The 26,154-nt window shown below is 35.4% G+C and overlaps 2 protein-coding genes across 3 annotated transcripts in view; both read left to right on the top strand.

Moving 5' to 3' along the window:
• The window catches only part of LOC149559253 (nuclear protein), a 108,909-nt gene that overhangs the window by 71,099 nt on the left and 11,656 nt on the right, over positions 1-26,154 (top strand). Inside the window, exons 3-4 of one of the 2 annotated variants that reach the window (XM_089833180.1) lie at positions 7,829-7,957; positions 9,790-9,921. In XM_089833180.1, the coding sequence (XP_089689306.1) occupies positions 7,829-7,957; positions 9,790-9,921 (261 nt within the window). The remainder of the gene's footprint in view (positions 1-7,828; positions 7,958-9,789; positions 9,922-26,154) is intronic. The other variant, XM_089833181.1, reaches the window with a different exon arrangement.
• Positions 703-4,265, top strand: LOC149559254 (uncharacterized). The gene is made up of 7 exons (XM_089833179.1): positions 703-859; positions 1,044-1,698; positions 1,838-2,070; positions 2,186-2,338; positions 2,480-2,880; positions 3,023-3,428; positions 3,563-4,265. The coding sequence occupies exons 2-7, from the start codon at positions 1,076-1,078 to the stop codon at positions 4,141-4,143; spliced, it is 2,397 nt and encodes a 798-aa protein (XP_089689305.1). The 5' UTR covers positions 703-859; positions 1,044-1,075; the 3' UTR covers positions 4,144-4,265.

The following is a 26,154-nucleotide window of genomic DNA, read 5'->3' as shown; positions in this document are numbered from 1 at the left end:
CTTTTGAAACCTTATATCACCACATTGAAGAAGCGGTTACATGAACTCATTAGTTTTTTGAATTATAATTCTCAGAATGCTTGTTGCAATGAAATGATTTTAATGACCAACCTCGTGATGAGAAAAAGGTTTGTAATAGTGGGAATTGATTAGGGAAGACATCTCTTATTGATGGTAGTGATCTTTCAGATATTCTCTCACAGAGTTGGACGGTCTTATGTGTCTTTCATTAGAAGCCTTGATTATCTTAAATATTAGATTTGTCAATATTGAAACAACACAATACAACCAATGATGACACATAACACAACTTTGATGAAAAGTTTGATTGACCATTGTGGTAATCTCCTGCCTCGTGACCTATGAAGGATAAAGGCTTCATCATAGATTATTGCATAGTTCCAAAAATCGCCATGAAATCGCCGAAATCACGATAAGATTCATGGCTCCCGATTTTTTTGGAATCGGAAATCGCTGGTGGCGATTTTTTCTTGTGAATCGCCTGAATCGCCAAAATCGGCGATTCATGGCAAAAATCGCCAAAATCGCCATCGTGAATCTCCAGAAATCGGCCGCGGCAGCAAGGATAGAAAGTTCAATTTAAAAAAAAAAACCCATGTTTTATTTGCTTTCTAAGTTGACTTTCCTCTTTGTTATAACCCTAAAGAGCCTTCTATTTGCTTAGTATGAGTAGAAGAGAGGAAGAGTGAGAGAGAAGAAGAGAAAAGAGAATCCATAGGTTTCCAACCGGCAAGAAGGAAGAGCACCAAAGAGATCAAAAGTCCATTTGGGGAGGCCATAAATTGCATTGGGAGCATTAAGGAGTCAATATCAACACTCCTCAACTCATTTGCAAGAGGTAAGTGTTGTTTTTTTTTTGCATGTTAGTGTAGTATGCATTTTTTGTTAAATTTTTTTAGTGTTCATTTCCAAATCTTGAATGTTTTTTATTTTTACTAAATTGCAAACTAGGGTTTGTTGTTTTGTAGTTTTTGTTTATTAGTTGCAAACTTTGATTTTTTACATGAATTTTTTTATTGCAGCAGCCCTTTGCTTTCATTTTCCAATTTCCACAATGGGTAAAAAAGATGAATGCTGGAAATATAATGAAGAGTTTCTTGGGAGAACCAAATATCAAACAAAATGTATATTTTGCAAAGAAAAAATAAATTCGGGAGGTATCTATAGATTGAAATACCACATTGCTGGCATACCTGGCCATGATGTCACAGTTTGCACTCATCAAACCGCTGAGGCAAAACGCTTTTGTTTAGTGGCATTAGAAAAAATTGAACAAGACAAGTTGACTAAGAAAATGCAACTTGAAGGGTTAAGAGGTATTGGCTCCCGTGCTCCCACATCCGCAACTGCATCTACATCTGCAAGTGCATCTGCATCAGCTTCCGCATCCGTAGGTTGTGTTGGAGAGGGTTCTTCTAGGCCTCCTTTTCATCCTAGTGCTAGTGCTCATGTGAGTGTTAGTGGTAGTCGGTCTCATACTGAGACAGAGTCCAACACCAACCTATTGCGGCCTAGAGTGCGGAAAAGCAGAATGGATAGTTACTTTGTGCCCCGCACTACTCCTGGCTCCCAACCCACGCTTGAGGGCATGGGTTTGAACAAGGAGATTCATGATGCTGCCAGAAAAGAGATTTGCAAATTCTGGCACTTTTGCAACATTCCATTTATTGCAGCCAGGTAATTGATTCTTTTTTCTTTGTTATCTTCAAAGTTAAAGTTAAAAGTAAAAGTAAAACTTTAATTATATCTACTTGTTTTATGATTTTAGTTTTTGACATCTAAATTTCTAATCAATATCATTATCTATTTGTGACAGGACTCCTTATTGGCAGAACATGATAGATGCAGTTACCATTTGTGGTCCAGGGTTTAAAGCCCCAACTGAGGTTGAGTTGAGTGGATACCTCCTGGAGGAAATGGTTGAGGATATGAGGCATGAGCTTGAGGGCAACCGAAAGGAGTGGATCGAAAAGAGTTGCACCATCATGACTGATGGTTGGACAGATAGGAGGGGAAGAACACTCCTCAATTTTCTTGTATCCTATGGAGGTGATTGATCATTCTACTTTCCTACATACATAATTTTGAATCGTGATTGTCTATTTCAAATTTTGATTTGTTGATTGCTAATAGTAATTATAATTCGTTGTTTTGTTACTTGTAGGATATACCATGTTCCTCAAATCCATTGATGCTTCTGCTCATGTAAAAAATGCCACATACTTATGTGAGGTTATTGAGGAAGTTATAGCAGAGGTGGGGGAACAACATGTGGTGCAAGTGGTGACGGATAATGCAGCAAGTTATGTTGCTGCAGGTAAACTTTTAACTTTTTAAGTTTTGAAAATAAATTTATTTGAATTTTGAACTTTTTCTAATTCTAACTTAGAATTTCTAAGTTTCCTAAGTTCTAACATGTTTGAAATTTGAATTTCTAATTATCTTAAAATTGTTGTAGGCAAACTTTTGATGGAGAGGCACCCCACCATAATTTGGTCCCCTTGTGCAGCACACTGCCTTGACCTCATGTTGGAGGAAATTGGCAAACTTGAGTGGGTCAAGTCATGTGTGGAAAGAGCAAAAAACATATGCAAGTTTATTTATAATCATTCATTTGTCCTTAGCACAATGAGGAAGTACACAGGAGACAAAGAGTTAGCTCGTCCAGGGATCACGAGGTTTGCCTCGAATTTCATCACCTTGCAGTCCTTGTTGACATCAAGGGATGATTTGAGGAGCATATTTGTTGGGCAGGAGTGGATTTCATCTTCCTATGCTACGACCACTGCAAGGATAGATGTGGTGGATTGCATATTTGATGATGATGGTTTTTGGAAACTTGCTAGAGAAATCCTTAAGGTAATTTTATTGCAATTTAACATTTGATATTTTACAGTTTACTATGCTAATTGTTTAATGATTTAGTTTTACCTTAAGTTATATTAATGAATTATTCTATGTTTAAGTTTTGACTCAAATTTTTGTTTTACTTTATATGTAGGCCACTGAGCCTCTTGTATCTCTCCTACGAACTGCTGATGGGGAGAAGCCCTCTATGGGCTACATATATGAGGGCATGGATAGGGCCAAGGAGGCCATTAGAGCTCAGTATGCAGGAGTGCAGGAGAAGTATGCCCCTATTTGGGACATCATTGGTAGGAGATGGCAGAATCAGCTCCACAGACCCATCCATGCAGCAGCTTACTTTTTGAATTCGGCATTTCGTTTCCGTCCTGACTTCAAGGCGGATGAGGAGGTTCTCACCGGATTATATACAGTGATCCAGAGGTTGACTACTGATGAGGATAGTAGTGCTGCAATTATTGAGCTTGATAAGTTCAATAATAAAGAAGGGCCACTTTTCTCTAGCAGGGAAGCCATAGATGCTCGGGAAACAATACAGCCAGGTAAAAATTAAATAATATATTCAATGTTCATGAATCTAGATTCTAAACTTAAAGTTGATTATGTAATTTTAGAGTTAACTTGTAATTTGTAATTTGTAAATGAGATTAATTATTTTTATTTTCCCTTATTTCAGATAGATGGTGGCAAATGTTTGGGGCCACAACCCCAAAACTTCAAAAAATTGCCATTCGTATTCTGAGTCAGCCAAGCAGCGCTTCTGGATGTGAGCGTAGTTGGTCCATGTTCGAGCACATCCACTCGAAGAGGAGAAACAGGTTGACAGTGCAGAGGTTGAATGATCTTGTCTTCGTTCATTACAACCTCCGTCTTAGGATCAAACAGATTTTGGGCACTGACTCCTCTCCGATCATTCTGGAGGAGATTGATCCAGAATCAGAGTGGCTCACAGAGGTTGTAGATCCAGTCTTCATTGAGGAAGACCGTGCGTGGATTGACCAGGTGGATATAGAGGCTGAGGCAGCTAGAGCACGTTCTTCAGGCATTGGTAGACGCACACGTGCATGCACAGACACAGGCCCTAGCGACATTCGTGAGCCCATCTTATATGCGGGAGATATGGCTCGACAGTCCTCTAGGACCTACATTAGACGCCTTGCTACTAGGCAGACTGGATACTTAGAGGCTGAGGCTGAGGCTGTAGCCGAGCTTGAGGATGATGTTGAGGATGATGATGACTATGAGCCTGAGGCTTGAGCTGGAGCCTTGTTTTTATATTTTGTTTACAGATATTGATACTGAATCATTGATAGACATATGTTTCAAACTTTCATGGATCTTCATCTTAGATTCTTACATAAATTTATGATTTGATGTCTTATGGATCATCTTACATACATTCTATGATTTAAATCATTATGATCATTTGATTTCTATTTACTTCAGCTAGCCTATAATTTACATTTTAGATAACATAGTTACGTATGTGATGGATTTTATGTTCCATGTTTATGTATGTTAAGTTTTAACTTCTATTTGATGATGTTATAGTGTGCTTAAGTTATATTCAATAAAGGGTGCATGAAATAAGTTTTAAATTGTTAAAATCTTTAAATTTAAAGGGTTTTTTCAAATTTGCCGATTCATCGCCGATTCATTGCTGATTCACGATTCGATTCGGCCTTGCCGATTCCGTTCCGATTCCAATTCACGTTTCTTTGGATTATTGGCACCTATCAAGCTTTGGTCAATGGTCTTTGATTAGAGACCATCCAATCATGACCAATGTTCATACTAATGCAGAGGCATAATTGAAGCACGTGGAATGTCTTCATATGCCCCCTTCAAGAAATGCGATTTCATCATAAGATCAATCAAATTGAACAAGAATCACTTCAAACATCATTGCCAATTAAAGCTTGCACGTTTGTTTGACAAAATGTGACAGAAATAGGTTATCATTCTAGTGGCAATGCTTGTCGTGTTGCACGTGCCTAACATTGAAAAGTGTCGACATAGCCTATAGAAAGGAGATGTTGCATCCAAATCAACCTATCCAAATATCTTTAATATTGGCATGTACATTCTATGAGAATATCAAGGTAGGAGCTTGAACCGCTCGGTTGAATGCTCATTGGTGAGCAAGTGTTGCCATCATAACCACTAATTGGAGTGAGGCTGCCATTAATGGTAGGGAACATGTCATCATTATTTTCCTTTTCACTAACTTTGGTCTCATTAAGATGCTGAGACTCGGTGTAGCTCTTCTGTAGAAAATCGGTCATATCTACGTGTCATTGGGAAGAGTCACCAAAACCATGTACGCAAGATGGACTCGTGGCTGCCCCACTAAGCATAGGATCATCTTCACCATGATCACCAGCTGATGAAAACTCATGGTGAAGACTTCTTGATGTCTCACCTGTGAAAAACTCAAATTTCTCTTCTTGCATTCTTAGTGCGGCAGACTTTTAAAAAATGGAAACCATATACCTTGCACAATTATCTAGAGTTATTGGATTCGAGATTAATGCATGCGTCCTTTTCTGATTTTGTCTAAGTTTTCCATACTTTCCATCAGGGCATTTGTTTGCTCCTTGAGATTACCCCTTCTATTCAGTTGGTTTCCATATGAGTGGATTTCCTGTATTTGTCCATAACTGAAATAATTGCAAGTGTTCTGGTCAATGAATAAACACCAACAGGACCAAATAATAATCTTTTTCTTACCGCACAAGAATGCAAGAAACCGCTTTGATACCACTGTAAGAACCATTGTTGGTTCTAACTCTGGAAACTCAAATCTAAATTTTTTCATTCCAAAACTGTTGTCCTACAAAGTCTTTACCTACTGTTCTTTTTTTAAGTTTGTTTTGTTATGAGTTTGTATGCTGCAAATGGTGTTCTGTATACTTCTAATGATGCACAATTGATTAACAATGTAGTAGAGATAATATTCTATCTTGTTTTCAACCTTTCTCATACATATGAGTGACTAAAATCAGCTTTAGCAATGAATTGATATTATGTCAAACACTTCACATGCATCCTAGGAAAAACAAATATCCATCTACAACAAACGACATTTTTACAAAACATTTGGCATGCAATCTAACTTGTGCACTAGCTTCATTTTGCAATTGGTCAACAACAGATATTGACAAAGCTCATACTTCTACCAACAAATTAATTATTTATAGAACCTGGATCATATAGGAGATTCAACTTGAAGCTGGAATTGACCTGCAATAACTAATATAGTCTCCAATTGTAATATAACACCCAAATTATTAATCACAACTTCAGGATAGACCACATTCTCCTTATTCTGAAGATTTCAGATCCCAATGCATGGAACGCTGCTACAAAAGTAGGAAATATGCAGCCAGTAAATGGTGAATGCTGCCAACAAACCAAACGCAACACATAGGATTGGAATGCAGGTCTAAGGAATGAAATTGCAGCTATGTAATGCAGATTGCTGCCACTGCAAACCTCTTCAAAATGACACTAAAACTTGTGGTATGCTTGCAGAGAAATATCCATGCTGAATTAAAACCCTTCTACCTCCAACATAGTCGTAGATATGATTGAATGATATATATCAACACCATTTAATTCTGAAAAAGAATGCAGATCAAATACTTAGTAGATAAAACATAGTTTCACCTGGTGTTTTACAGATTCAATGTGCTGGAATGGTGAAGAACTTGCAATTCTCCAACAATGTTGAAACCCTTGTTTCAATCTCCTCCAAGCACAAAGTTATCAAATAACATAAGAAATTTAATGTATTCCTTTCTCACAAAGCATTTCTTTTATAATACAAAAAGATGACTTTTTCAAGACACCTTTCACTTAAAATCCCTTTGCTTTATACTTAGGTACATATTTGAATAATACAATTTATTAATTTCCTTTGGTTCGAAAAATGACCTTTTCAACCATATTATGATATTCTTACACACAAGGTCATTGTTTCTTGTGCCCAAGACTTAAAACTTTCCAACCTGGTTTTGAGCTATAACACTAATGTGGCCAATATACAATACCAGCAAAAATGGCAACCTCAACATATTTAATTAAATAATAATCATAATTCACCCGTCCTACAAAAATGATTGAAGAAGCATTAGAATCGAAATTTGACAGCACATGAGTGATCCTAATGAAGAAAGACGATGAATGGACCTGATGAAGTGTTTTACCCAAACCACAAGCCAAAAATAAAAACTGAGAGCATCATTCAACTCCTCTAACTCCTCTAAGCTCATTGGAACCATCCATTGACTTACTATAAATAGTAAGTCCCACCAAATAGAGCCAAAAGCCTCAACAAGGTCCTCTAATCACCAGTGTTAAGGTACAAGAACCCAATAATAGGCTAAATCCATCCACTATCATGGCCATGCTAAAAGGGGGACATTACACAGATCAAAATCAAAATCCTGAGGAAATGGAAACCAAGACTTGAAACTACCACAATCTTTTTTCATTTTCCTCCCAAAAAGTTCTGAGCGAATTCACTACTTTTTCTTATCCTATTTTGAAGGACTTTTGACAGTCTCAAGCAATTGGGTCTTGTACATAAGCAGTCTCTTTATAATGACAAATCTGCCCCATTATCAGTAAGTGGCCATTAATATCTTTGCTTAGCTCATACAATTTGGTAAAAAACATCTTATACCTTGTTCCAAGATTGAATATATTTATATGTAGCAAGAGTCAATTAATTAGATGTCACTATAGAGCAAATAAATACCAATTTCAAGATGTGACTAATAGAATTTTAACTGTCTTGAATAATTAGGACTAAATATTAGAAAGAACGTATGGGCAACAACATTTTTATGTGATATCACATTTCTAGTTGTTGTAGACAACTTCTCATATCATCTTTTAATTTTGGATGAAGATTAAATTAAATGGTATTTAACTTCAGGTTCCGGACAAGGAGAATTTTGAAAAGTTGATGCTGGAGAAGCTTATATGGATTTCAGCTTTCATGCTAGTAGGAGCTCGTCACCCAGGTGCTACTGTGGGGATAGTGGAAAAAGTGTATCGCAATGAGGTTAGTTTTTATTGTCAAAATAGCAAGAAATTTTTATAGTCGTGTTTTGTTTAATATGTTTTTTTCTGACAGAGCAATAACAGTGACTGTACAAACATTATGCTCAAAACAAAATGGAATTGGATGAGTCAATTTTGGGTCATGATTCTCGATCACATAATATAAGGATTATCTTTGAACAGAAACTCTTTCTGGGAGATGCAGACCTTCAAAGGTGATTTTTAATTTAAAATTTAATCAAGAAGTTATTAGAATGGGCCTGAATCCATCCAATCATATAGTCTACATAAACTGGTCTACATAGAGGTGAGACTGACATTTTATCTTTAACTACACAAAGAAGTATGAGACATATTTGGTCTCAACAAGTTTATGAAATCCCTTCTTGAAGAAGTTATGGAATAGTGCATGCAGTGTGCAGTGATTGCAGGCAAGCATGTGCATAGCTCCTGCATCAAGTATGACTTGTTTGTTCTAATCTATTTACAACATGCTCTTAAGTGCATTGGTTATGGAACACACACAAGGGGTCCAATATTTATGTTTTATAAGTCCTTTCAACCAACTTCCTTCTTGCCTTGCTTATATAGGTCACATTTGTAACAATCCACACCACATTCTGAAGGCTGACCTCCTTAATAACATCTCCAAGGTTGTGAAATTGAAACTTCACATGTTTGTGGTGTCTTGAGCAATCAACAACCCTAAGGAAGGGCCTTCTATACATGTCACCATGATGTCGATGAGTGGAGAATGCTTGATGTTTGACCACCCCTCCATTATAATAATGACCTATTCACCTTTCATTTTTTCCACAAGAATGTTCTGGAATAGTTCTTATCAAAGATAGGAGTTTCCAAATTTCTCTCCTGTGGTGGCACATATGGAGGTTCTGCTTCTATAATGTTGGCCACAACCTCTAAAATGTGAATGCTAGGATAGTTCTTACGCAAGATAGTGGTCCTTAGTTTCATCTCCTTGGCTGGTACATATGAAGGCCCCACTCTTGTAATCTTAGCCACAACCACCTTTTAATAAAGAAAATGAGTAATGTGGAATGGGAATTTGTTACTGGCATCATTTGCCTCGTCTCCCAATAGTACATTAGATATATTTTCCATTGAGCCAGGAGAAGAACTTGTAACCCTACATTTCCTCTTAGGTCTTGATGCTAGATGAAAAAATAGGAACTTGTGGTTGTTGAATAGTGCCAAAAGCACTCTCAGTCATAATAGAAAATGGCATGTGATGCCCAAATATGTTCCCAAACAATCTTTGTACTGCTACCCTTTTTCCAAGTGACAACTTGCCTCTTTTCCAATTAACTCTAATAATCCCACCTTTGAATTAAGGGCCACAAAAAGGATATTATCACAGCCTGGGCTTCCTTGAAGTATTAGATTTGTTTGCTTGTGTTTTGGAAACAAATTGTTTTAAAGGGATGATCTTATAGAAGGTACCCTTGGCAAGATATTTCAACTTCTTGGAAGCTCAATTGAAATGAGCTCTACCAATAGATCTAGCTTCCTCAACACACCTTCTCTCCCTCACATCCTTCCCTTTGGCCACATCTGTATTTTTGGTTTCAATTACAATGTTTGGATTCCTGACCTCCTGATTCTCTGTGTGTTTGTTACGAATATTTTACTCTTGTGACTGCTCTTGATTTATATGTAAGTTTAGCCAAGGACTAAGCTACGGAGGAATTTTGACCACAATTTGTTAAATCCTAATGATTGCCTGGTGCTATCATGTGCTCATGCATTTGCTTGCAAGTATCCTATAATCAATGTTTTATTTATATTCGCCAATATATTATATTTACTTTGTAGGTTATCAGCCTGATCAAGGAACTAGCATCAGCTGCTGCCTCTGAGAAGGAAATATCTTTTGATCCAGGTTTGGAAGAGAGACTTTGTGCTTATTCACGAACAGTTGCCAATTTTCCAACTGCATTGAAAGAGGTAACTTTCTATTGAAGATCATTTTGGTTTTAACCATCATCCATTTAGACATTGTCTACTCGCCTTTGTTAACTCTTATTCTATATTCTTGTTATCAAATCAATCAACTGGTCTTCATCAGATTGAACGATATCTAAAATTAATTACACGGAAACAATTGTTTCCAATGGTTTACAGTTATTGTTTTGCTTAATCTGCAAGGTGTGAACTTAAAATTGTGCAAAGAAAATTCAACTGTGAAAAGTGGCAAATTCGTGTTGGGAGGTGCAGAGATTTCTTAAAATAATTAAATTGTTCTTCTATACAAGAACTATGAAACCATCACCAAATACATTTAATATTAATAATTTCCCCTACTTGGGCATGGGATTCCCCTTTGGAATGTTTTTTGGCTTTATGTGGCTTTTGGCAGTTTTGAAATGGCAAGGTTCCCTATGAAGTAGAAACATAGGACCTAGCCAAGGGATGTACATGATGTGACAACCAGTCTTGCTCCTACCTTAGCTTCTTCTAGGGTCTCCTTAGGTCTTTCTCTTGACCTAATAGGGTTGCTGGTTACCCTACTCACCTTAGGATCCTAACTAAGAGGTCGTAATCCATTCAACTAGTGCACACCAACTAGGTAGAACAAACACTCCTTTACAACATTCTGATCTTGTTTTGGCCTTATTGCTTCCTCTTCTCTAACTCCACAATCAACCCCAACTTCATAACCAACATCCCACATGAAGACATGAACATCTGACAAGGCACCAGGACACTCTCCAAGACTTACCACACCCATTGGAACTGAAACCCTAATCGAGTTCTAAGAAACACATCAAATTGCTCAAAATTGCTTCCAAAAAGGCTACAAGCAATTAGCCCTCCATTTGATGTAAAACAAGAATATCTTGGAAAAGTCCTTAATGAGGAGATGAACTAACCATGGATTCAGACACCCTTTTCAGAGTACTAATAGATTCTTGTGGTCTCAGGCTCCCAAGTTGTCCATACAACACTTCCTATAATAGTGCCTCAAAATCAGGGTTTTGCAAGAATTTGAACCAGTCTGGCAAGAAATGAGTTTTTACCCACCTTAAACTATTCACCAATGCTTCCCACTTCAGTTGGGGTTTCTACACACATTCTCCTATCACATTCCACACTTTGATTGAAGTATTTCAGACATTCAATCACTGCAAATGCCTCTGTTGCGTATTGTGATCCCTTGCCATGCATCACTGGATCACCTAGGGCATCACCACAAAAACACTTGCCTTGCTTCCCAGGGCACCTTCTTCACTGTACAGTATGTACAAGGAATCATCCTTCTAATCCCAAGAGACCGTATAGATCCTACAGTGGGAAGAGGAGCTATGACCCCATTTCGCTCTATTACTTGATTCAGAACAACAGGTAGACAGAAAACAAAATAATTTATTTAGGCAACAAGAAACTTACAAAATCACAAACTAATGATGCAAAGAACCTTAGAATGAATCCCTCTTAACACATCTACATACTACCAATACAATCTCAATCCATAAAAGTACCAAAAATGCTCATAAAACAAGAACTGTAATAATAAACTACTTGTTCAGTCTGTACACCCAAAATTGTTCCAACTTCCAACCCTGCAAAAAGGTCGAGGATGGCCTTGTAAACACATCCCAAATCCTATCCCAATTGCTTCAGATAGTTACCAAGCTCCAACGGAAAAGTTGCTCAAATGCAACAAAAAGTTGTCAATGTTGTCAATGACAACATTGACACTTTTTGAGCAATTTTTACATCTTTTGGAGTTTGACCTTCAAACTTGATCCAATGGCTACTAAACTTTACCAAAAGCCTTAAATGGACTAAATACAAGTAAAAAGGACCTTAAACCATCACTTTGGCCATCCTACCCTCCAAAACACAAAGATGCTTTATTGGACCTAATTAAGCAACTATGAGCAATTTAGGCCTTATGAGGCTTGCTCACCTTAACTCACCTCAACCTAGGACTAGGCTAGCCCTATTATTCACCTAGTGGTGTGGCTAGCACCACTAAAAGCCAAAATATCCTAGGAGCCCTAGGTCTTCCATGAGCCTACCTAGGTGCCCTTGCACCAGTACATGCATTGAAGAAATTTCTTCCTTGAATGTTGGTTTTGGGTGTCCAACTTGGGATTCAAAGTGGGTTTTGATATTTGCATGGTTTTGGCTTCATTTTGTATCATTCTTGTGGCAGACTTCATTAAAGATTTTGCATATTTCTTTAATGGTTGATAAACTAGTTGAGGAGACTTTTGAATGGGATATTCATGGTTTCCAAGATGAATTTTTTATTTATTTTTGTGTTTTGCAATGTTTTTGAAATGATAAACAAAGTGTAGAGAACAAAGTAACTTGTAGCAATTTAACAACTTAGAAAAGTGACGAAACTCATAATTATATGAGGGATAAAATTTCAAATCTTATTTTTGATCCTATTTTCCCAAATGTAAGAGCAACCCAAATCATCAAATAGCATTCCATATCTATTCAAACATACCTAGAAAATGTGACATAGACTGAATTGGTAGTGAAATCAGCATAGTAGCACATGTAGCGTGGACACCAATCTTCAATCACTTCTCTAGAGGTCATGAAATGCATATAAATGGTAGCAAAACCCTAAATGTGATGACCCCAACTCGGAGGTTGTCAATAACCAAAATTAAACATCCATTACTACGCAAACAACATAATTAGTTATAAAATACACACACACACACACACACACATAGTGCTTCTAGTAATAACATGTTTTAACCTTGATTCCTTACTTCCCTCCTATGCCTATCCTAAGGAGAGCATTTATTTACTTGTCGTAGGACACTTGACACCAATATATTTTATGGTTGTACTCTGCCTTTCCCTAAACAACACCATCTATCAACTCCTCGGAGCATAGTAAGAAAATAAGGTAATTGACTATAAACATCTTTTAGTTCCTTTGCATTACAAGTTATATACATTCGTATAGAAAGAATATAAATGTATTCTATATACATTTATTTATATATAGAGAGATTATGCATACGTAGTGTGTTCCATAAGCACCTATATGTATATCATATTTATTAATCAAATTTCTATTCGCTTATTTGTAATGTTAATATGATTTAAATCAACTCTAATTTATATATCATCCTTGTCAATATATATTATTTGTAATGGGTTTTCGGTGTACAATATTTAATAACAATATGTAATGGTAGGGAAACATATAGGTACGAGAACAGTTTAAAGCTTATTTTCAGTACAACCTCCATTTTATTTGAATGACTGGGAGCCACTACCCTCAAGCCTCCCCTTATCCCCGTGGCAGCCTTCATGCTTCCTTATTCGTCTAAATAATGCTTTGTAACCGATCCAACAAGCAATTAAATATTTTGCCAAACTTGGCAATGATTAGTACTCAAGGGAAGTTCGATTTACTTTTATGTTTCTTGTCTTCCAAGGTGGCAATATTGTTTGGGTTTGCTTGGCATTACTTTTAATGCCCAGTGTGACTTAATTATCACCTATCGTCTTTCCTCTGCTCAATTTGTATGCAGGGAAATCTACAACCTTCCTTCTTATATTGTTTTCTCTATATCTCCATATTTCCCTTCAAAATGATGTGTGTGTGTGTGTGGGATCGACATAACCCCCTCTACGTCAATCGATACGATTAACATACCCCATTTCATATGTCGATGATGATTTCATAAATATTATTTATATTGATCATCATCATTATTATTTGTTAAATATTAATTATTTTCTATCATACATATTAGTATATAATGATTAACATTTGATAATATATTATTATTTATTACTATTATTTTGATGCATATTTATTATTTATATAATTGATCCAATTTGGATTTATTAAATTAAAGACTATATTTTACACCAGTAACATTGTAATCAATGTGTTGCGACACAAAGATTGTTCGCTTGTACTATTTATAATAGATGTCCCTCATTTTGATTTCAATTAGGGTAATCGATTGTTGGATGGGACGCCCATGGAGTAGTGCCAAGAATGATTCCAGAGGTTCAAGTTTGTAGAGAAGAACAAGGTGGATTACACGGGTTGGGTGAAGCCAGAGATTTTCAGAACATATTCAGAGGCAAAGCAATAGTACAACCGGCCAAGCCTCTTTTTGTAACCCTAGGTTTCATATTTGTCATTTGAAATAGCAAAGACACCAAAAATGCTAGTGGGTAGATCCGCCATATAGTATTGCAGATAGGGATGCTAAAGGTAGGTTAGGTCACCGATTGGTTCTGAAAGGTTTTGGCCAAGTGGGTCTTTTAAATCCTAATCCGATGACTACCAACCAAGCTATTCATTCATATGAGATAGGAGAATCGTTAGGGGCCAAGATAGACATAGTAGATCAAGATTCGAGGGTTGGTACCCAAGGATGGAAGCACATGAGGTCAGCTCGTTATATCAACATTCAAAATAAGATTGAGTGGGAAAACTTTGTTGATACAGAGTACTCGAAGCTGCATGGGATGAAACTGGGTTTTGATTCTAAAGGGGGTGAAAAACCTAAGGCTATTGGAAGGAGGTTGACTAGGAGATTTGTGGGTGGTAGAAATATGAATCATCCTATTAGATGGGTTCACACAAAACAACCAGTCTTCAACATTTTCTTTGGTACACCGCCACACTTCCCTACTACTCTATCGAAGGTATTACAAAGTAATTGGTAAATATTTGCTTAATATTAACAGAGACCAAGAGGTCAATAAATACAAAAGAATAAAATGATCAATCGTAAAGAATAAAAGCATTTTATTCTAGCTAAAAGAAAGCTAAAGAATGCTAACAGATAATTACTGACTAACTAATATTAGAAACATCCTAATATTTACAATAGATTACAAATAGATAACCATTTACTAATAATAGAAGCTTATCTATTATCATAATACCCTCCCTTAATGGTTAATCTATCCACAACACCAAGTTGTCCTCTGAATTTGACATACATATTAGGACCGAGAGGCTTGGTGAGAATGTCTACAGTCTGATATGTGGTAGGAACATATTGCAAGTCTATTATCTTGTCTTCAACCAGCTATCATATGTAGTGACAGTGAACATCCACATGCTTGGTTCATTCATGGAAGATTGGATTTCGTGCTAATTTGATAACGCCTTCGTTATCAACAAACAAAGTGGTCGGTCCTGCTGGTGACATCTGCATATTTTCGAGCATCTGACGAAGACAAACAACTTCACAACCTGCCTTAATTGTCCCTTTGTATTCAGCCTCTATGGAGGAGAGAGAAATCACCTGTTGCTTCTTATTGGTCAATGTGACAACATCGGATCCCAAACTGAACACATATCCAGAAGTTGACTTTTTATCATCAATAGAGCCTGTCCAATCTATATTTGTGAACCCATTGAGTCTAGGATTAGAACTCCGAGAGTAAAGAAGTCCATAATCTGAAGTGCCCTTCACATAATGAAGTGCACGCTTTGCTGCTATCCAATGATCAACCTTGGGAGTTGTCATAAAGCGTGAGATGTAGTTGACTGCGAAGTTGATATCAAGTCTAGTAGCAAAGAGGTAGATGAGGCTGCCTACTAATTGCCTATATGTAGTATCATCAATTGGAGGAGAATCAGACTTGGCTGATAACTTGAGACCTTTCTCCATGGGTGTAGATGTAGGCTTCCAATCCTGCATACGAAATTTGTCTAACAGAGCCCTGGCATATTTGGACTGAGAGATGAATATACCAGAAGACTGTTGCCAAACCTCAACACCGAGGCAATAGTGCATGAGCCTAAGGTCAGTCAAAAAAATTACATAATATTTTTTTGATTCCTTGAATCAAAGATGCTGAACTGCTAATGATGATCAAATCATCCACATAAATAACTAGAAGGATGATGTCACCCTCAGTAGTCTTGATGTACAAATTTGGGTCTGAAGAACTCTTCTAGAAGCCTTGATCACTAATATACTTATTGTAAATCTGTGAAGGCACGTACTTTGAGGCAAAACAATGGAAGACCCAAAATTTGAAAGGGTACCTAGAAGAGAGCTTTAAAAACCTAGAAAGAATATGTTGTCAATTTTTGAATCCGCTGGCTCAAAAATTGAGGCACATAAATGAAGGCACCAAAAAAAAGATGAAAAACCCTCCAAAAACCTATAAATTTTCTTTTGATCTGGTACATAAAATTAGGGTTTTGAACAAAAACAACCTTGCTGCAAAAAACCACAAAAAATGACGGAAATGTGCCAAAAAAATAGACGGTAGTTGCAGAAAAATGGACATAAGAAGCAGATATCATAGAAAATAATTTCAAAATGTATTGCTTTGGTAATTTTGAAGAAGAAATTATAATATTTTTCGATAAAATTCAAAGAATTGGCTTTGATACTATATTATGAAGTAATTGGTAAAATTTTGCTTGAAATCAATGGCGAATCTATAGGGAAAAACATAGTTTTTGGGCACGAATCTATTACTGAGGGTTTTAAGAAACCCTTGGCGTCGCTCCTAGCCCTAGATGTATAGGAAAATGGACAAAAATGTCCAAAAAATATTCACGTTTTTAAAAAACAACTAGAAAAAAAAATGTGAATATTGATGGTCATATTCTCAGACAAATCCTAGTTTGAAGCAAATATTTTAGAAAAATAATTTCGATAATAGTGTCTGATAATTTCAGATTTAAAATTATGATTTTCGATTTTTTTTTAAAGAAGTGGCTTTGATATCACATTACGAAGTAATTGATAAATATTTGCTTAATATTAACAGAGACTAAGATGTCAATATATACAAAAGAATAAAACGACGTTTCCTTAGGAAACAATCGTAAAGAATAGGAACATTCTATTCTAGCTAAAAAAAAGCTAAAGAAAATTAATAGATAACTATAGATTAACTAATATTAGAAACATTCTAATATTTACAATAGATTACAAATAGATAACCAATAACTAATAATAAAAGCTTATCTATTATTGTAATAGAATGCAAGTTTGGCATATGATAAAAAGGAAGAAGATAAATCTGCACAGATAAGTGGTAAGGGTCAAACTAATATCCCATTGACTATAGTAGAGTAAGAAGCTAATCCCAAGCATTTCTGTCGAAATACAAGAGCACCCTTTAATCCAAACCTATCAAACAAAATTTGGAAGAAAAAGACAACAAATGAAAGCGCTTGAACATAACAGGTAATTCACAATGCCAATATGGATTTGTAGGAAGGGTTTCAAATTCATTTAGTAGACCATATTATTCTTGTGCATATTTCTTTGTTACAAACAATTGCGCTCATAGGTAAGTTTTCAAACCCTATCTCATGATTGTCAGATATTAAATATTGGATGAGAGTGCATTGGCAAGGTTTTAAAGATTTATTTTTTATCATTTCTGAATAAAAAATCTTAATCACATTATTTGAAGCTATGAGTTTTAGATATGAGGTCCATAAATACAAGGGATGGTTTTATAAAGGGCTTGGGTTGGTTACTATCTCGTAGGTGATGAATTTTTAACTAGATCTGGTATTGTTCCCATTTAATCCAAGATGGATCAAATTTCCATTGCTTCCTCTTGAATACCGGGATCAGGAGATAGTTGAAATGCTTGTGACCAATCTAGGCATTTTTATGAAGCATGATCTTATACCCTATGAGATCCCTTTGCAAGAAATCAAAGTATGTGTGCTAGTCAATAGTCTCAAAACATTACCAACTCAGATTGTAATTAATTCAAGATGGGGCAAATGTGAAGAAAGAATTGTTGTTCATGATGAAGAAATAGATAGATATGCTTATCAACTAGGGCATTTTAACTCCCAGTGTCAAGGCAATTTGTAGGAGAAATTTTCGGTTTGGAAGGATCGTTCAACTGACGCAAATTAATGTTCTCTAAGGTAGAATGGATTTGGTGTGTCAAAGACTAAGGAGAATCCGTCTTTGGTATCATTTGATGGTGATTGAAATAGTGAAAGAAAGGAATTAATCAGTTGTCATAGAATAGTACACTTTTGAAGTTGACTCATTCATACAGTGATGTAGGAACATGACATGTCAAAGAATGGTATGCTTTTGACGTCTAAAATTCTATTGAAGTCAATCCCTTATCCAATCCTTATCGTTTCTTTTTGATGTCGTCTTTTATATAGACCTTGTTAATCATGGACTTCATTTGATCTAGTACAAGGGTTGTGTTCCATTATTGCATATATTTCCTTAAGAAAAATCTACTATTAGCTTATGTACTTAGTGAGATGATTTATGCCATTTACTTTCGTGCTTAATGAAAGGATTCATCTTCACAGTAAAGGATGTATATACTTATATTGTCTTATGAGTGTCTCATCACCATCAGGTACAATTGAGAAATATTCATTATTATGTATACAACAGTATCTTTGTCCTTTATGCATCTTCATAGCATATTTGTCTTTCATCAAGTTATATGACTTTGTCCTTTTTTCATCTTTATAGCATATATGTATAGACATCTTCTCTTTACATCAGTCATTTTATATTCAAATCATTTAAAGAAAAATCTCATTGCCTTTTACTACCTTGCGTGAATTCTTATATATATGTCTTTCACATTAGCTAGCTTAAACATGTCTTTAAACATCTCATGTCCTTTCTTATTTTTCACTTATATACGAAATCCTATTGTCACTTAAACATGGAAATGTACATGATCAAGTCGTACCAGCTTTACTATTAAAAGTAGACCAAAAATCAATGATGATAAACAACAATAAGAAAGAGACAAACTTGAAACAATAAACACTAGAAATATCCTAGGAAAACCTTGTAGAATGAAGGGAAAAACCCAGTTACACAAAAAAAATATCATTTATTGATCATAAAAGTTTGAGTATACAACTCTTCGAATATTCATGTCTCAATGCATGTGAATGACACATGTCATTTATAGTTAATATTACAATAAATGTTATTTTTAGTTGAAGGTGACCATAACGGTAATAACATCTAGATTTTGAGAGATAAAGATCTCTATCACAACTATAATCTTTACTGTCCCTCTTAGCAAGAAAGAGATCTTTAGCTGAACAGTCACACAAAGATGCAACCAAAAATGTCAATGATAAATTCTGATCATACAGATTCAAAACATAATTCATGAAATTTCATTCAATATGAATACAATGTAAGAAACTTAAATAGTTTTCATCACAGATTCTCTCAATGTGATATTCTCATGGAATCTCTCAACATGATGACATTATGGACTCTCTCAACATAATGTTCACTATCGCATTGTGAAAGAGTTATCATAGCTGATCATACAATCTCATTTATTCAGAGAAGAATTGAAATAGGCATAACAAAATAAGACTTAGTTCCATTTATGTTAAATTTTACAAATACCACAATCATCACAAGCATGTATGACAATGAAGTGGATTCCATAAGCACCCCCTCTTAATTATAAAGCCTCCCTCTGAGCTTAAATCTCCCTCTAGAGCTTAAATCTCCCTCTAGAGCTCAACATATCCCTGTGGAACTATAATCCTTATCTTGTTGCATCCTATAACCAAGAGAAATAAATCTTACATAAATATCAATATCAAAGGCATACTATTTCTAGTTACATAAAATTTATGAACCGTACAAAATTAGAATACGTATGTAGGTTAATCTTTCTCAAGAAGGATCTTAGAACACAAAGTCATGCATCAACACCAATGCATAATCAAAATGCACCTCACAAGATAATTGATGTTGCTCCTTGGGCGGGGGCCCTAGCTCGGTTGGCTAAATCTTCCCTGTTGCAGGGGGTTGGTCACGGGTTCTAGTCTCCCCCGTCCTCGTGGTACTGGTGGGCGTGTCGCGCCAGCGCTACCGGTCACGTTAAAAAGTTTACTAGGCGCACTGCAGTTTATAGGGGGGCCATGTTGCACCGATTCCTGCAGTCTAAAAAAAAAATAAAAAAATTGATGTTGCTCCTTAATAGGATTTGTTTCTTCCAGACATGAGTGACAGTTAATGTTCGCTAGTAGTTATCACATCATTGCAATTTCTGTAAGATGAGGTCCGCCAATGAACTCAGAGAAAATTTAGGTAAGGCACCAGCTCATTCGTAAAGAAGATTTGTAACTTAACATCATGCAAATTTGAGAATACAAGTCACCAAATTCAAACTAGAGCAAGATGATAGCACTGAAGAATGATGCTAACAAAACCAATACTATTGAATAATCATTGGTGAAAGAAGAAACAATCATCCCTCCTTAAAATAATCACAGTAATCTCCTTAGAGGACGTTTGAGAAAGATAGTAGACTTAGTAGAAAGGGCATCCATGATACCGCTCCATCTTGACTCATAAAATTCTTGAACACTTCAGCTGAACGACAAAGGATGCAAAACCAAATTCCCGCTCCAGGAAAAGATCATGCAATATAATTTCCATCCTGTTTAAAAAACCCAAAATCCGAACATAGATTAAAGTAGACATTGAAATTCCACATTTGCAATTCAAAATATAAGGAAATAAACTGATATGTGGTTAAAGTAATATCACTGTGATATAATAGCAACAAACTGACGCAAGTAAGGAGATATTTAGCCCCCTTTGAATCTCTTGTTTAAATGTCGTCCAACTTTACCCATGATGGAGTCCAAGTCATGCAATAACAACTTGCTTTCATAGACTTATTACTCTGCATTACTATTCCTTGTCTCAGATTCGATAAGCTTATCGCTATAACACTATAAAAAAACTTTTCTTCTATTGGGGCTATATCTATGACAAAATCAAACATGCAAAGAAACACTCAACAATATATGACTCTTGATGCACCCAAAATGACTCTTCATATCTAACTATGCATGGATAGATAAAATGAATCCTGACATGCAGAGACTTTGACAGACATATATAATCGAACTTGTAGCCATAGTTCTCATTTCCCCCTTCTCACTCATTCCCCAATTCTATATTGCGGGCCTTGGAGAGGCTTTTGATACAGAAGGTCATCTGGAGATTTTCTATGACTCATTTATGCTCAATATGCGCAACATGGTGATCGTTGTGCCCTTCTGCACTTCTGCAATGGGAAATTATTTGACCACCATTGTCAATACAGTTCTCCATAACGTCGCGGGCTGCAATAGGAATCTGGATCGGCTCGACAACAATCTCTACCATGGCTACCATTATTATAACTGTTTCATTTTGACCTCTATGAAAACTCTCAACCTTGAATGTTTCATGTTATGTGCTAATATGTTGAAGAAATCAATAGTCCCTATTCAAGATCTAGCCCATGAATCGTCATCCAAGATATGCAAAAATAACAGCCTACAATTTTAAACACAAGAAAAACGACTCCCAACAAGCATTAAAGCAAAATCACATTAGATTAACAAAGAGTCTTGAATCAGGTCTTTGATGCCATGTTTCATTAAGACAACTGACGCCTATTCAAAGATTGTTGAGATTTGAATCAACTATGCAAATATTCTCAATTCAAACCAACATGATCTTGGATATTGAAATCTTGGATGAAACAACCACCGCCATTAAAGAAAAGAAAAAGACTGAATTAAAAATGACTCCCACATATTCCTGATATCGAGAATATATCAAAAAAATAATGAAAAAATAATCAACTGGGATTAAACCCTTAAAACAAATTATCACATGCATGCAATAAAATGAGACACAAATAGGGGCACAATAACCAATACACAATTTCCTTTCTTTGTTGTTATCAAGATAAGCTCTAATACTATGTTAAAGATAGAGCCTAGACATCAATGATGATAAACAACAATAAGAAAGAGCCAAAATTGAAACAATAAACACTAGAAATATCTTGGGAAAACCTTCTAGAGTGAAGAAAAAAACCCAATCACACAACAAAAATATCATTTATTGATCATAAAAGTTCTACTGTACAATCCTTTTGCTTGAAGCGAAATATATAACCAATAAAGAGACCCCTCACATAACAATCTAAAGTTTCTTCAGTTTCCCGTAGCTCCTATAATAATTTGCAACTCTTCGAATATTCATGCCTCAATGCATGCAAATGACACATGTCATTTACAGTTAATAATACAATAAATGTTATTTTCAGATGAAGGTGACTATAACAATAATAACGTCTAGATTTTGAGAGATAAAGATCTCTATCACAGCTATAATCTTCAACATTTACCACCCATAAAATGATTTTATTTTGAGCAGGTTTAAGATAATACCTTGACTTTCTTAACCATGTCTGCAACAAGTTCCTCCACATCATGAGCTTGTAGAAATTGAATCCAACACCACTAAAATGGATCACAAAACTTAAAAAGTTTTGTTGCAAAGATTGCATTCTTTATTTATCTTTTACTTTATTAAATTATTTGAGGTTCAAGAGCAGTCATTGTTAGGTTAAGTGTACTGTTACAAAATTTGGACAAAATAACTTAAGTAAATTATTTTAAAGTTGTCCAAATAAATTAAATATTAAAAGGATGACTTCATTTTAATTAATTTAATTACAAAAGACTTCAATAAATAAGTATTATTAGAAGTCACTAAATTTACAGAATGACTTTATTATTTTGTCAACTTTAAATTATAATATAAAGTTGTTTTTTAGAAGGAAATGAAATAAAAGACATGAATAGGGAAAAGGCTATATTCCAAAAGGAGGAAAAAGAGAATTGTGAAGACATTTCAAAGATCGTTATTTTTATTTTGAGTATTTTTCTCTGTGAGCATGAAGCTTTGCTTGAAGGCTTAGTAAATCTGTAGGAGGAAAACCCTAGATGGTTTGGTGATCTGGACGAGAACCCAAATCAACCCCCTTGGATTTGCTTAAGGATTCACAAGTGCATTACATTGTTTAGTTTTGTGGATGTCTATCCCACTACAAATGATCATATCTCACAGGGGCTTTGATGATTTTGAAGTTCTAGCATTATAACAACATATTTGATGTAACAACCATGGATGTTTTATATTAGAACCATTTTTGATAATCTTTGAAATCATGGAAATCTGTATCATTTCCTTTGCATGTTTAGTTGACATGTTTGCATGTTATTTTGCAGTGAAATGATGCAAAACATGTCAAGAATTGAAACCCACAACCAATTTGAGATGATATATTGGTTCAAGATATTTCAGTAGTATCAGAGCACAGTGACCCTAGTAGGCTGTGAGGGTTTCAATTGCATATCATGATTTCAGTTGCACATCAAGACAAATGGTTGCATGTGAGTTTGCTGCTCTTGCATGTTAGTTTAGATGCAATTTATGAAGAGGGATACCATTGTATATCATTTATTAGTTATCTTGGTTAGTGGATTTGCTTTGTATGCCAGCTTTTTTAGTTGTATGGCAGGTTTTTCAATTGCATGTCATCGTTTTTAGTTGCCAAATAGATTTTTCAATTGCTTGTTAGATTTTTCACTATGTCAAAATTATTATTTGTGGGTTTGTGAACCCTCAAAAGATTGGTTCACAAAGGTATTACACTAGGAGTAGAGCAAAACACATTTTGGGAGTCATGGGAGAAATGGATGAAAGGAGAGAAGAAAGCCTATCAAGGGTATTGATTCTTGAATAATCAACTTAATGATTTCTTGACTACTGTTGCCAAAAAAAACATCAACAAATGTTGCAGCAGTTACAAGATCATATGATTGAAGCCATGTGTCAAATCAGATTGGATCGTTCACGATCAAGAAGGTCAAGAAGTGAGAATAGTAGAAGGCACAGTACTGGTAGAGCTACTACAACAATCTCAGACAGACCACTTGGACCTACTTTTGTACCAGAAAGAGAACAATCATCAACATGTTCTAAACAACATAAGAGGAAAGAAAATTCAAAGGAGGTATGCAAAAATCTACATGAAGAATTTGAATAAACATGCAAATTTGGTTGATGAGGACATAAGGCTTCAGCATCTTTGCGAAAAGATTCACAAGATCTTATAAGGGAAATTTCTCTTGATGTTAAGCATGAGATTGATATAGATTATTTGGATGATCACAATTCATCTTCTAGTGTGATAGTTGATTTCAATAATGAGACAATTTGTACACATGAAGAAAATGCACGACATGGTAATCAGGGACATTTGAAAAACTGGAATAAAAGCTTTCGGTATGGAAAGATTTGCAAGACCAATGGTGATTGATGACTCCAAAGAAAGCAAAGAAGTCAAAATTATGAGTTGGGACTGCAATAGTTTACTTTATCATCTCATGCGTTTGCAACCCTTACACTTGAAATAACTAATGTAGAGGAGTCCGTGAGTGTTGAGTATGAAGTTTTCAATGAAGAAGTGCTTGTAAAATTTGAAGACATGACATCAATGCAGCCCATAATTATAGAGAAGACAATGTTTTGGGGTCACCTAATGTTGGTTTTCAAGTTTGGGCAGATAGTAATGAAACATGGGTTGATGATGCAACCAGTAAGATGGCAGATTTTGTGCATCACAGCATAGGAGATGTAAAGAGTATTCAAAGCATGTGTGATGAGTTGCTTCACAATTCCAGGCATGTTCATATTGTTATTAATAGAGGAGAGCAACAGATTGGCGAACCAATTTTGGTATTTAAGTTTGGGCAGATTGTAATAACCCCAACAGGTTATAACTTCTTCAAACACCAAAAATCTTTATGCTTCAGTGGTTTGACATTTCGTCAAACACTTTGCAAGCAAGGGGTCATATGACTGATATAACTTTTCAGAGTGTTGCAGTGATTCTTGTTTGGATTTGCCTCAAAGAGAATGCTTACAAAAGACTCTGAATTGTCTAAACAATGACCTAACATAAATATGCAACTAATTTTGGCAATAGTGAATGCATATATGAGTTCTAATCATGAAAGTGATCACCTACAGCCAATTGGTATTTTAACAAACAGTTGGTATGCAAGCTAACTGGCTGATAAAAAATGATATATTAATGCTCAAAGACAACTATTAATGACCAGCAATTGTATCTCCTTGATTGAGAATGAGTATCCAATACAATATTCATATTAAGTTAGCCAAGACTCTTGGCATTTACAATGATATCAAAATATGATGATTGTTGGTAAAGTAATATGCACCTACAGCTGCCAATGAAAACTAATGCAATACTAAATATCTAACTTCAATACTCCCTTACAGCAGTACGCTAATCACATGCATGATTAAATACAACTAAAGCCATGGATTGCTGATACTATTGTGAGGAATGTAAAAATGAATGATATATCTATTAATGAATGATAGGTCTGATACGAAATGACAATTACAACAACACTCTATAGTGAAAGGCAACTATGAAAATACACATCAGACCTAGCATATGAAGTCGCCTTAGAGAATAGATGTATTGCAATACCATTGAACAGAAAATAAACTCCTCAAGTGCCCAAGTTGTGCCTCTCTAGCTGCTGCCCCTGATTGTAGATGGCTGTAATAATTTTCTTTGCTGTTTCGAATTTGCTTTTTCGGATTGCTTTTCCGGGCCTGCTTTTTCGGCCTTCTTTTTCGGTTCTGCTTTTTCGGCCTGCTTTTTTTGACTGCTGTCTCGGCCTGCTTTTTCGAACTGCTTTTTCGGCCTGCTTTTTCGAACTGCTTTTTTGAACTGCTTTTTTCTCAATGTAGCACAAATAGAAGACTGAAGTATCTTCCTCCCAGCTGCAATAATTCAAGTGATATTTCACACCCTCAAAATTGCATACCAATTGAGAGTTTTCGTTCTCAATGGCCAGTTGTGACTACTGCAGAAACCCTAGGCTCCACAATGCACATCAACAAACATCAACATCAACAACAAATCATCTGGATCATTAGAATGAAGCCCGGGGTGCCTATTTATTCTTTATTTATTCTTTTTCCTCCACTTTCTCCAGAAGCTTCTAGAACATTATTTTATTTTATCTATTAAGTGACTTTATAAAATATTTTATAATTCAAGTCACTTTAATATTTATTTATTTGATAACTTTATAAATAATTAACTTAATATCACTTATTTATTTAATTAAAATAATTAATTAGTCATCCTCATAAAATATTCATTATTTTGGACAACCTAATTAATTAAATTAATTAAATCAAATTGCCTCCAAAATGGGGACATGACACAGATAGTCATGAGACATGGGTTGATGATGCAACTAGTAAGAGGGCAGATTTTGTGCATCATAACATAGAAGATGTAAAGAGGATTCAAAGCATGTGT

Source organism: Cupressus sempervirens, chromosome 5, assembly GCF_028749045.1.
Source record: "Cupressus sempervirens isolate cs-2001-9-10 chromosome 5, ASM2874904v1, whole genome shotgun sequence".
Taxonomy (NCBI): domain Eukaryota; kingdom Viridiplantae; phylum Streptophyta; class Pinopsida; order Cupressales; family Cupressaceae; genus Cupressus; species Cupressus sempervirens.
Note: the sequence above shows the minus strand (reverse complement) of the source record. Positions and strands in the feature narration are given on the sequence as shown.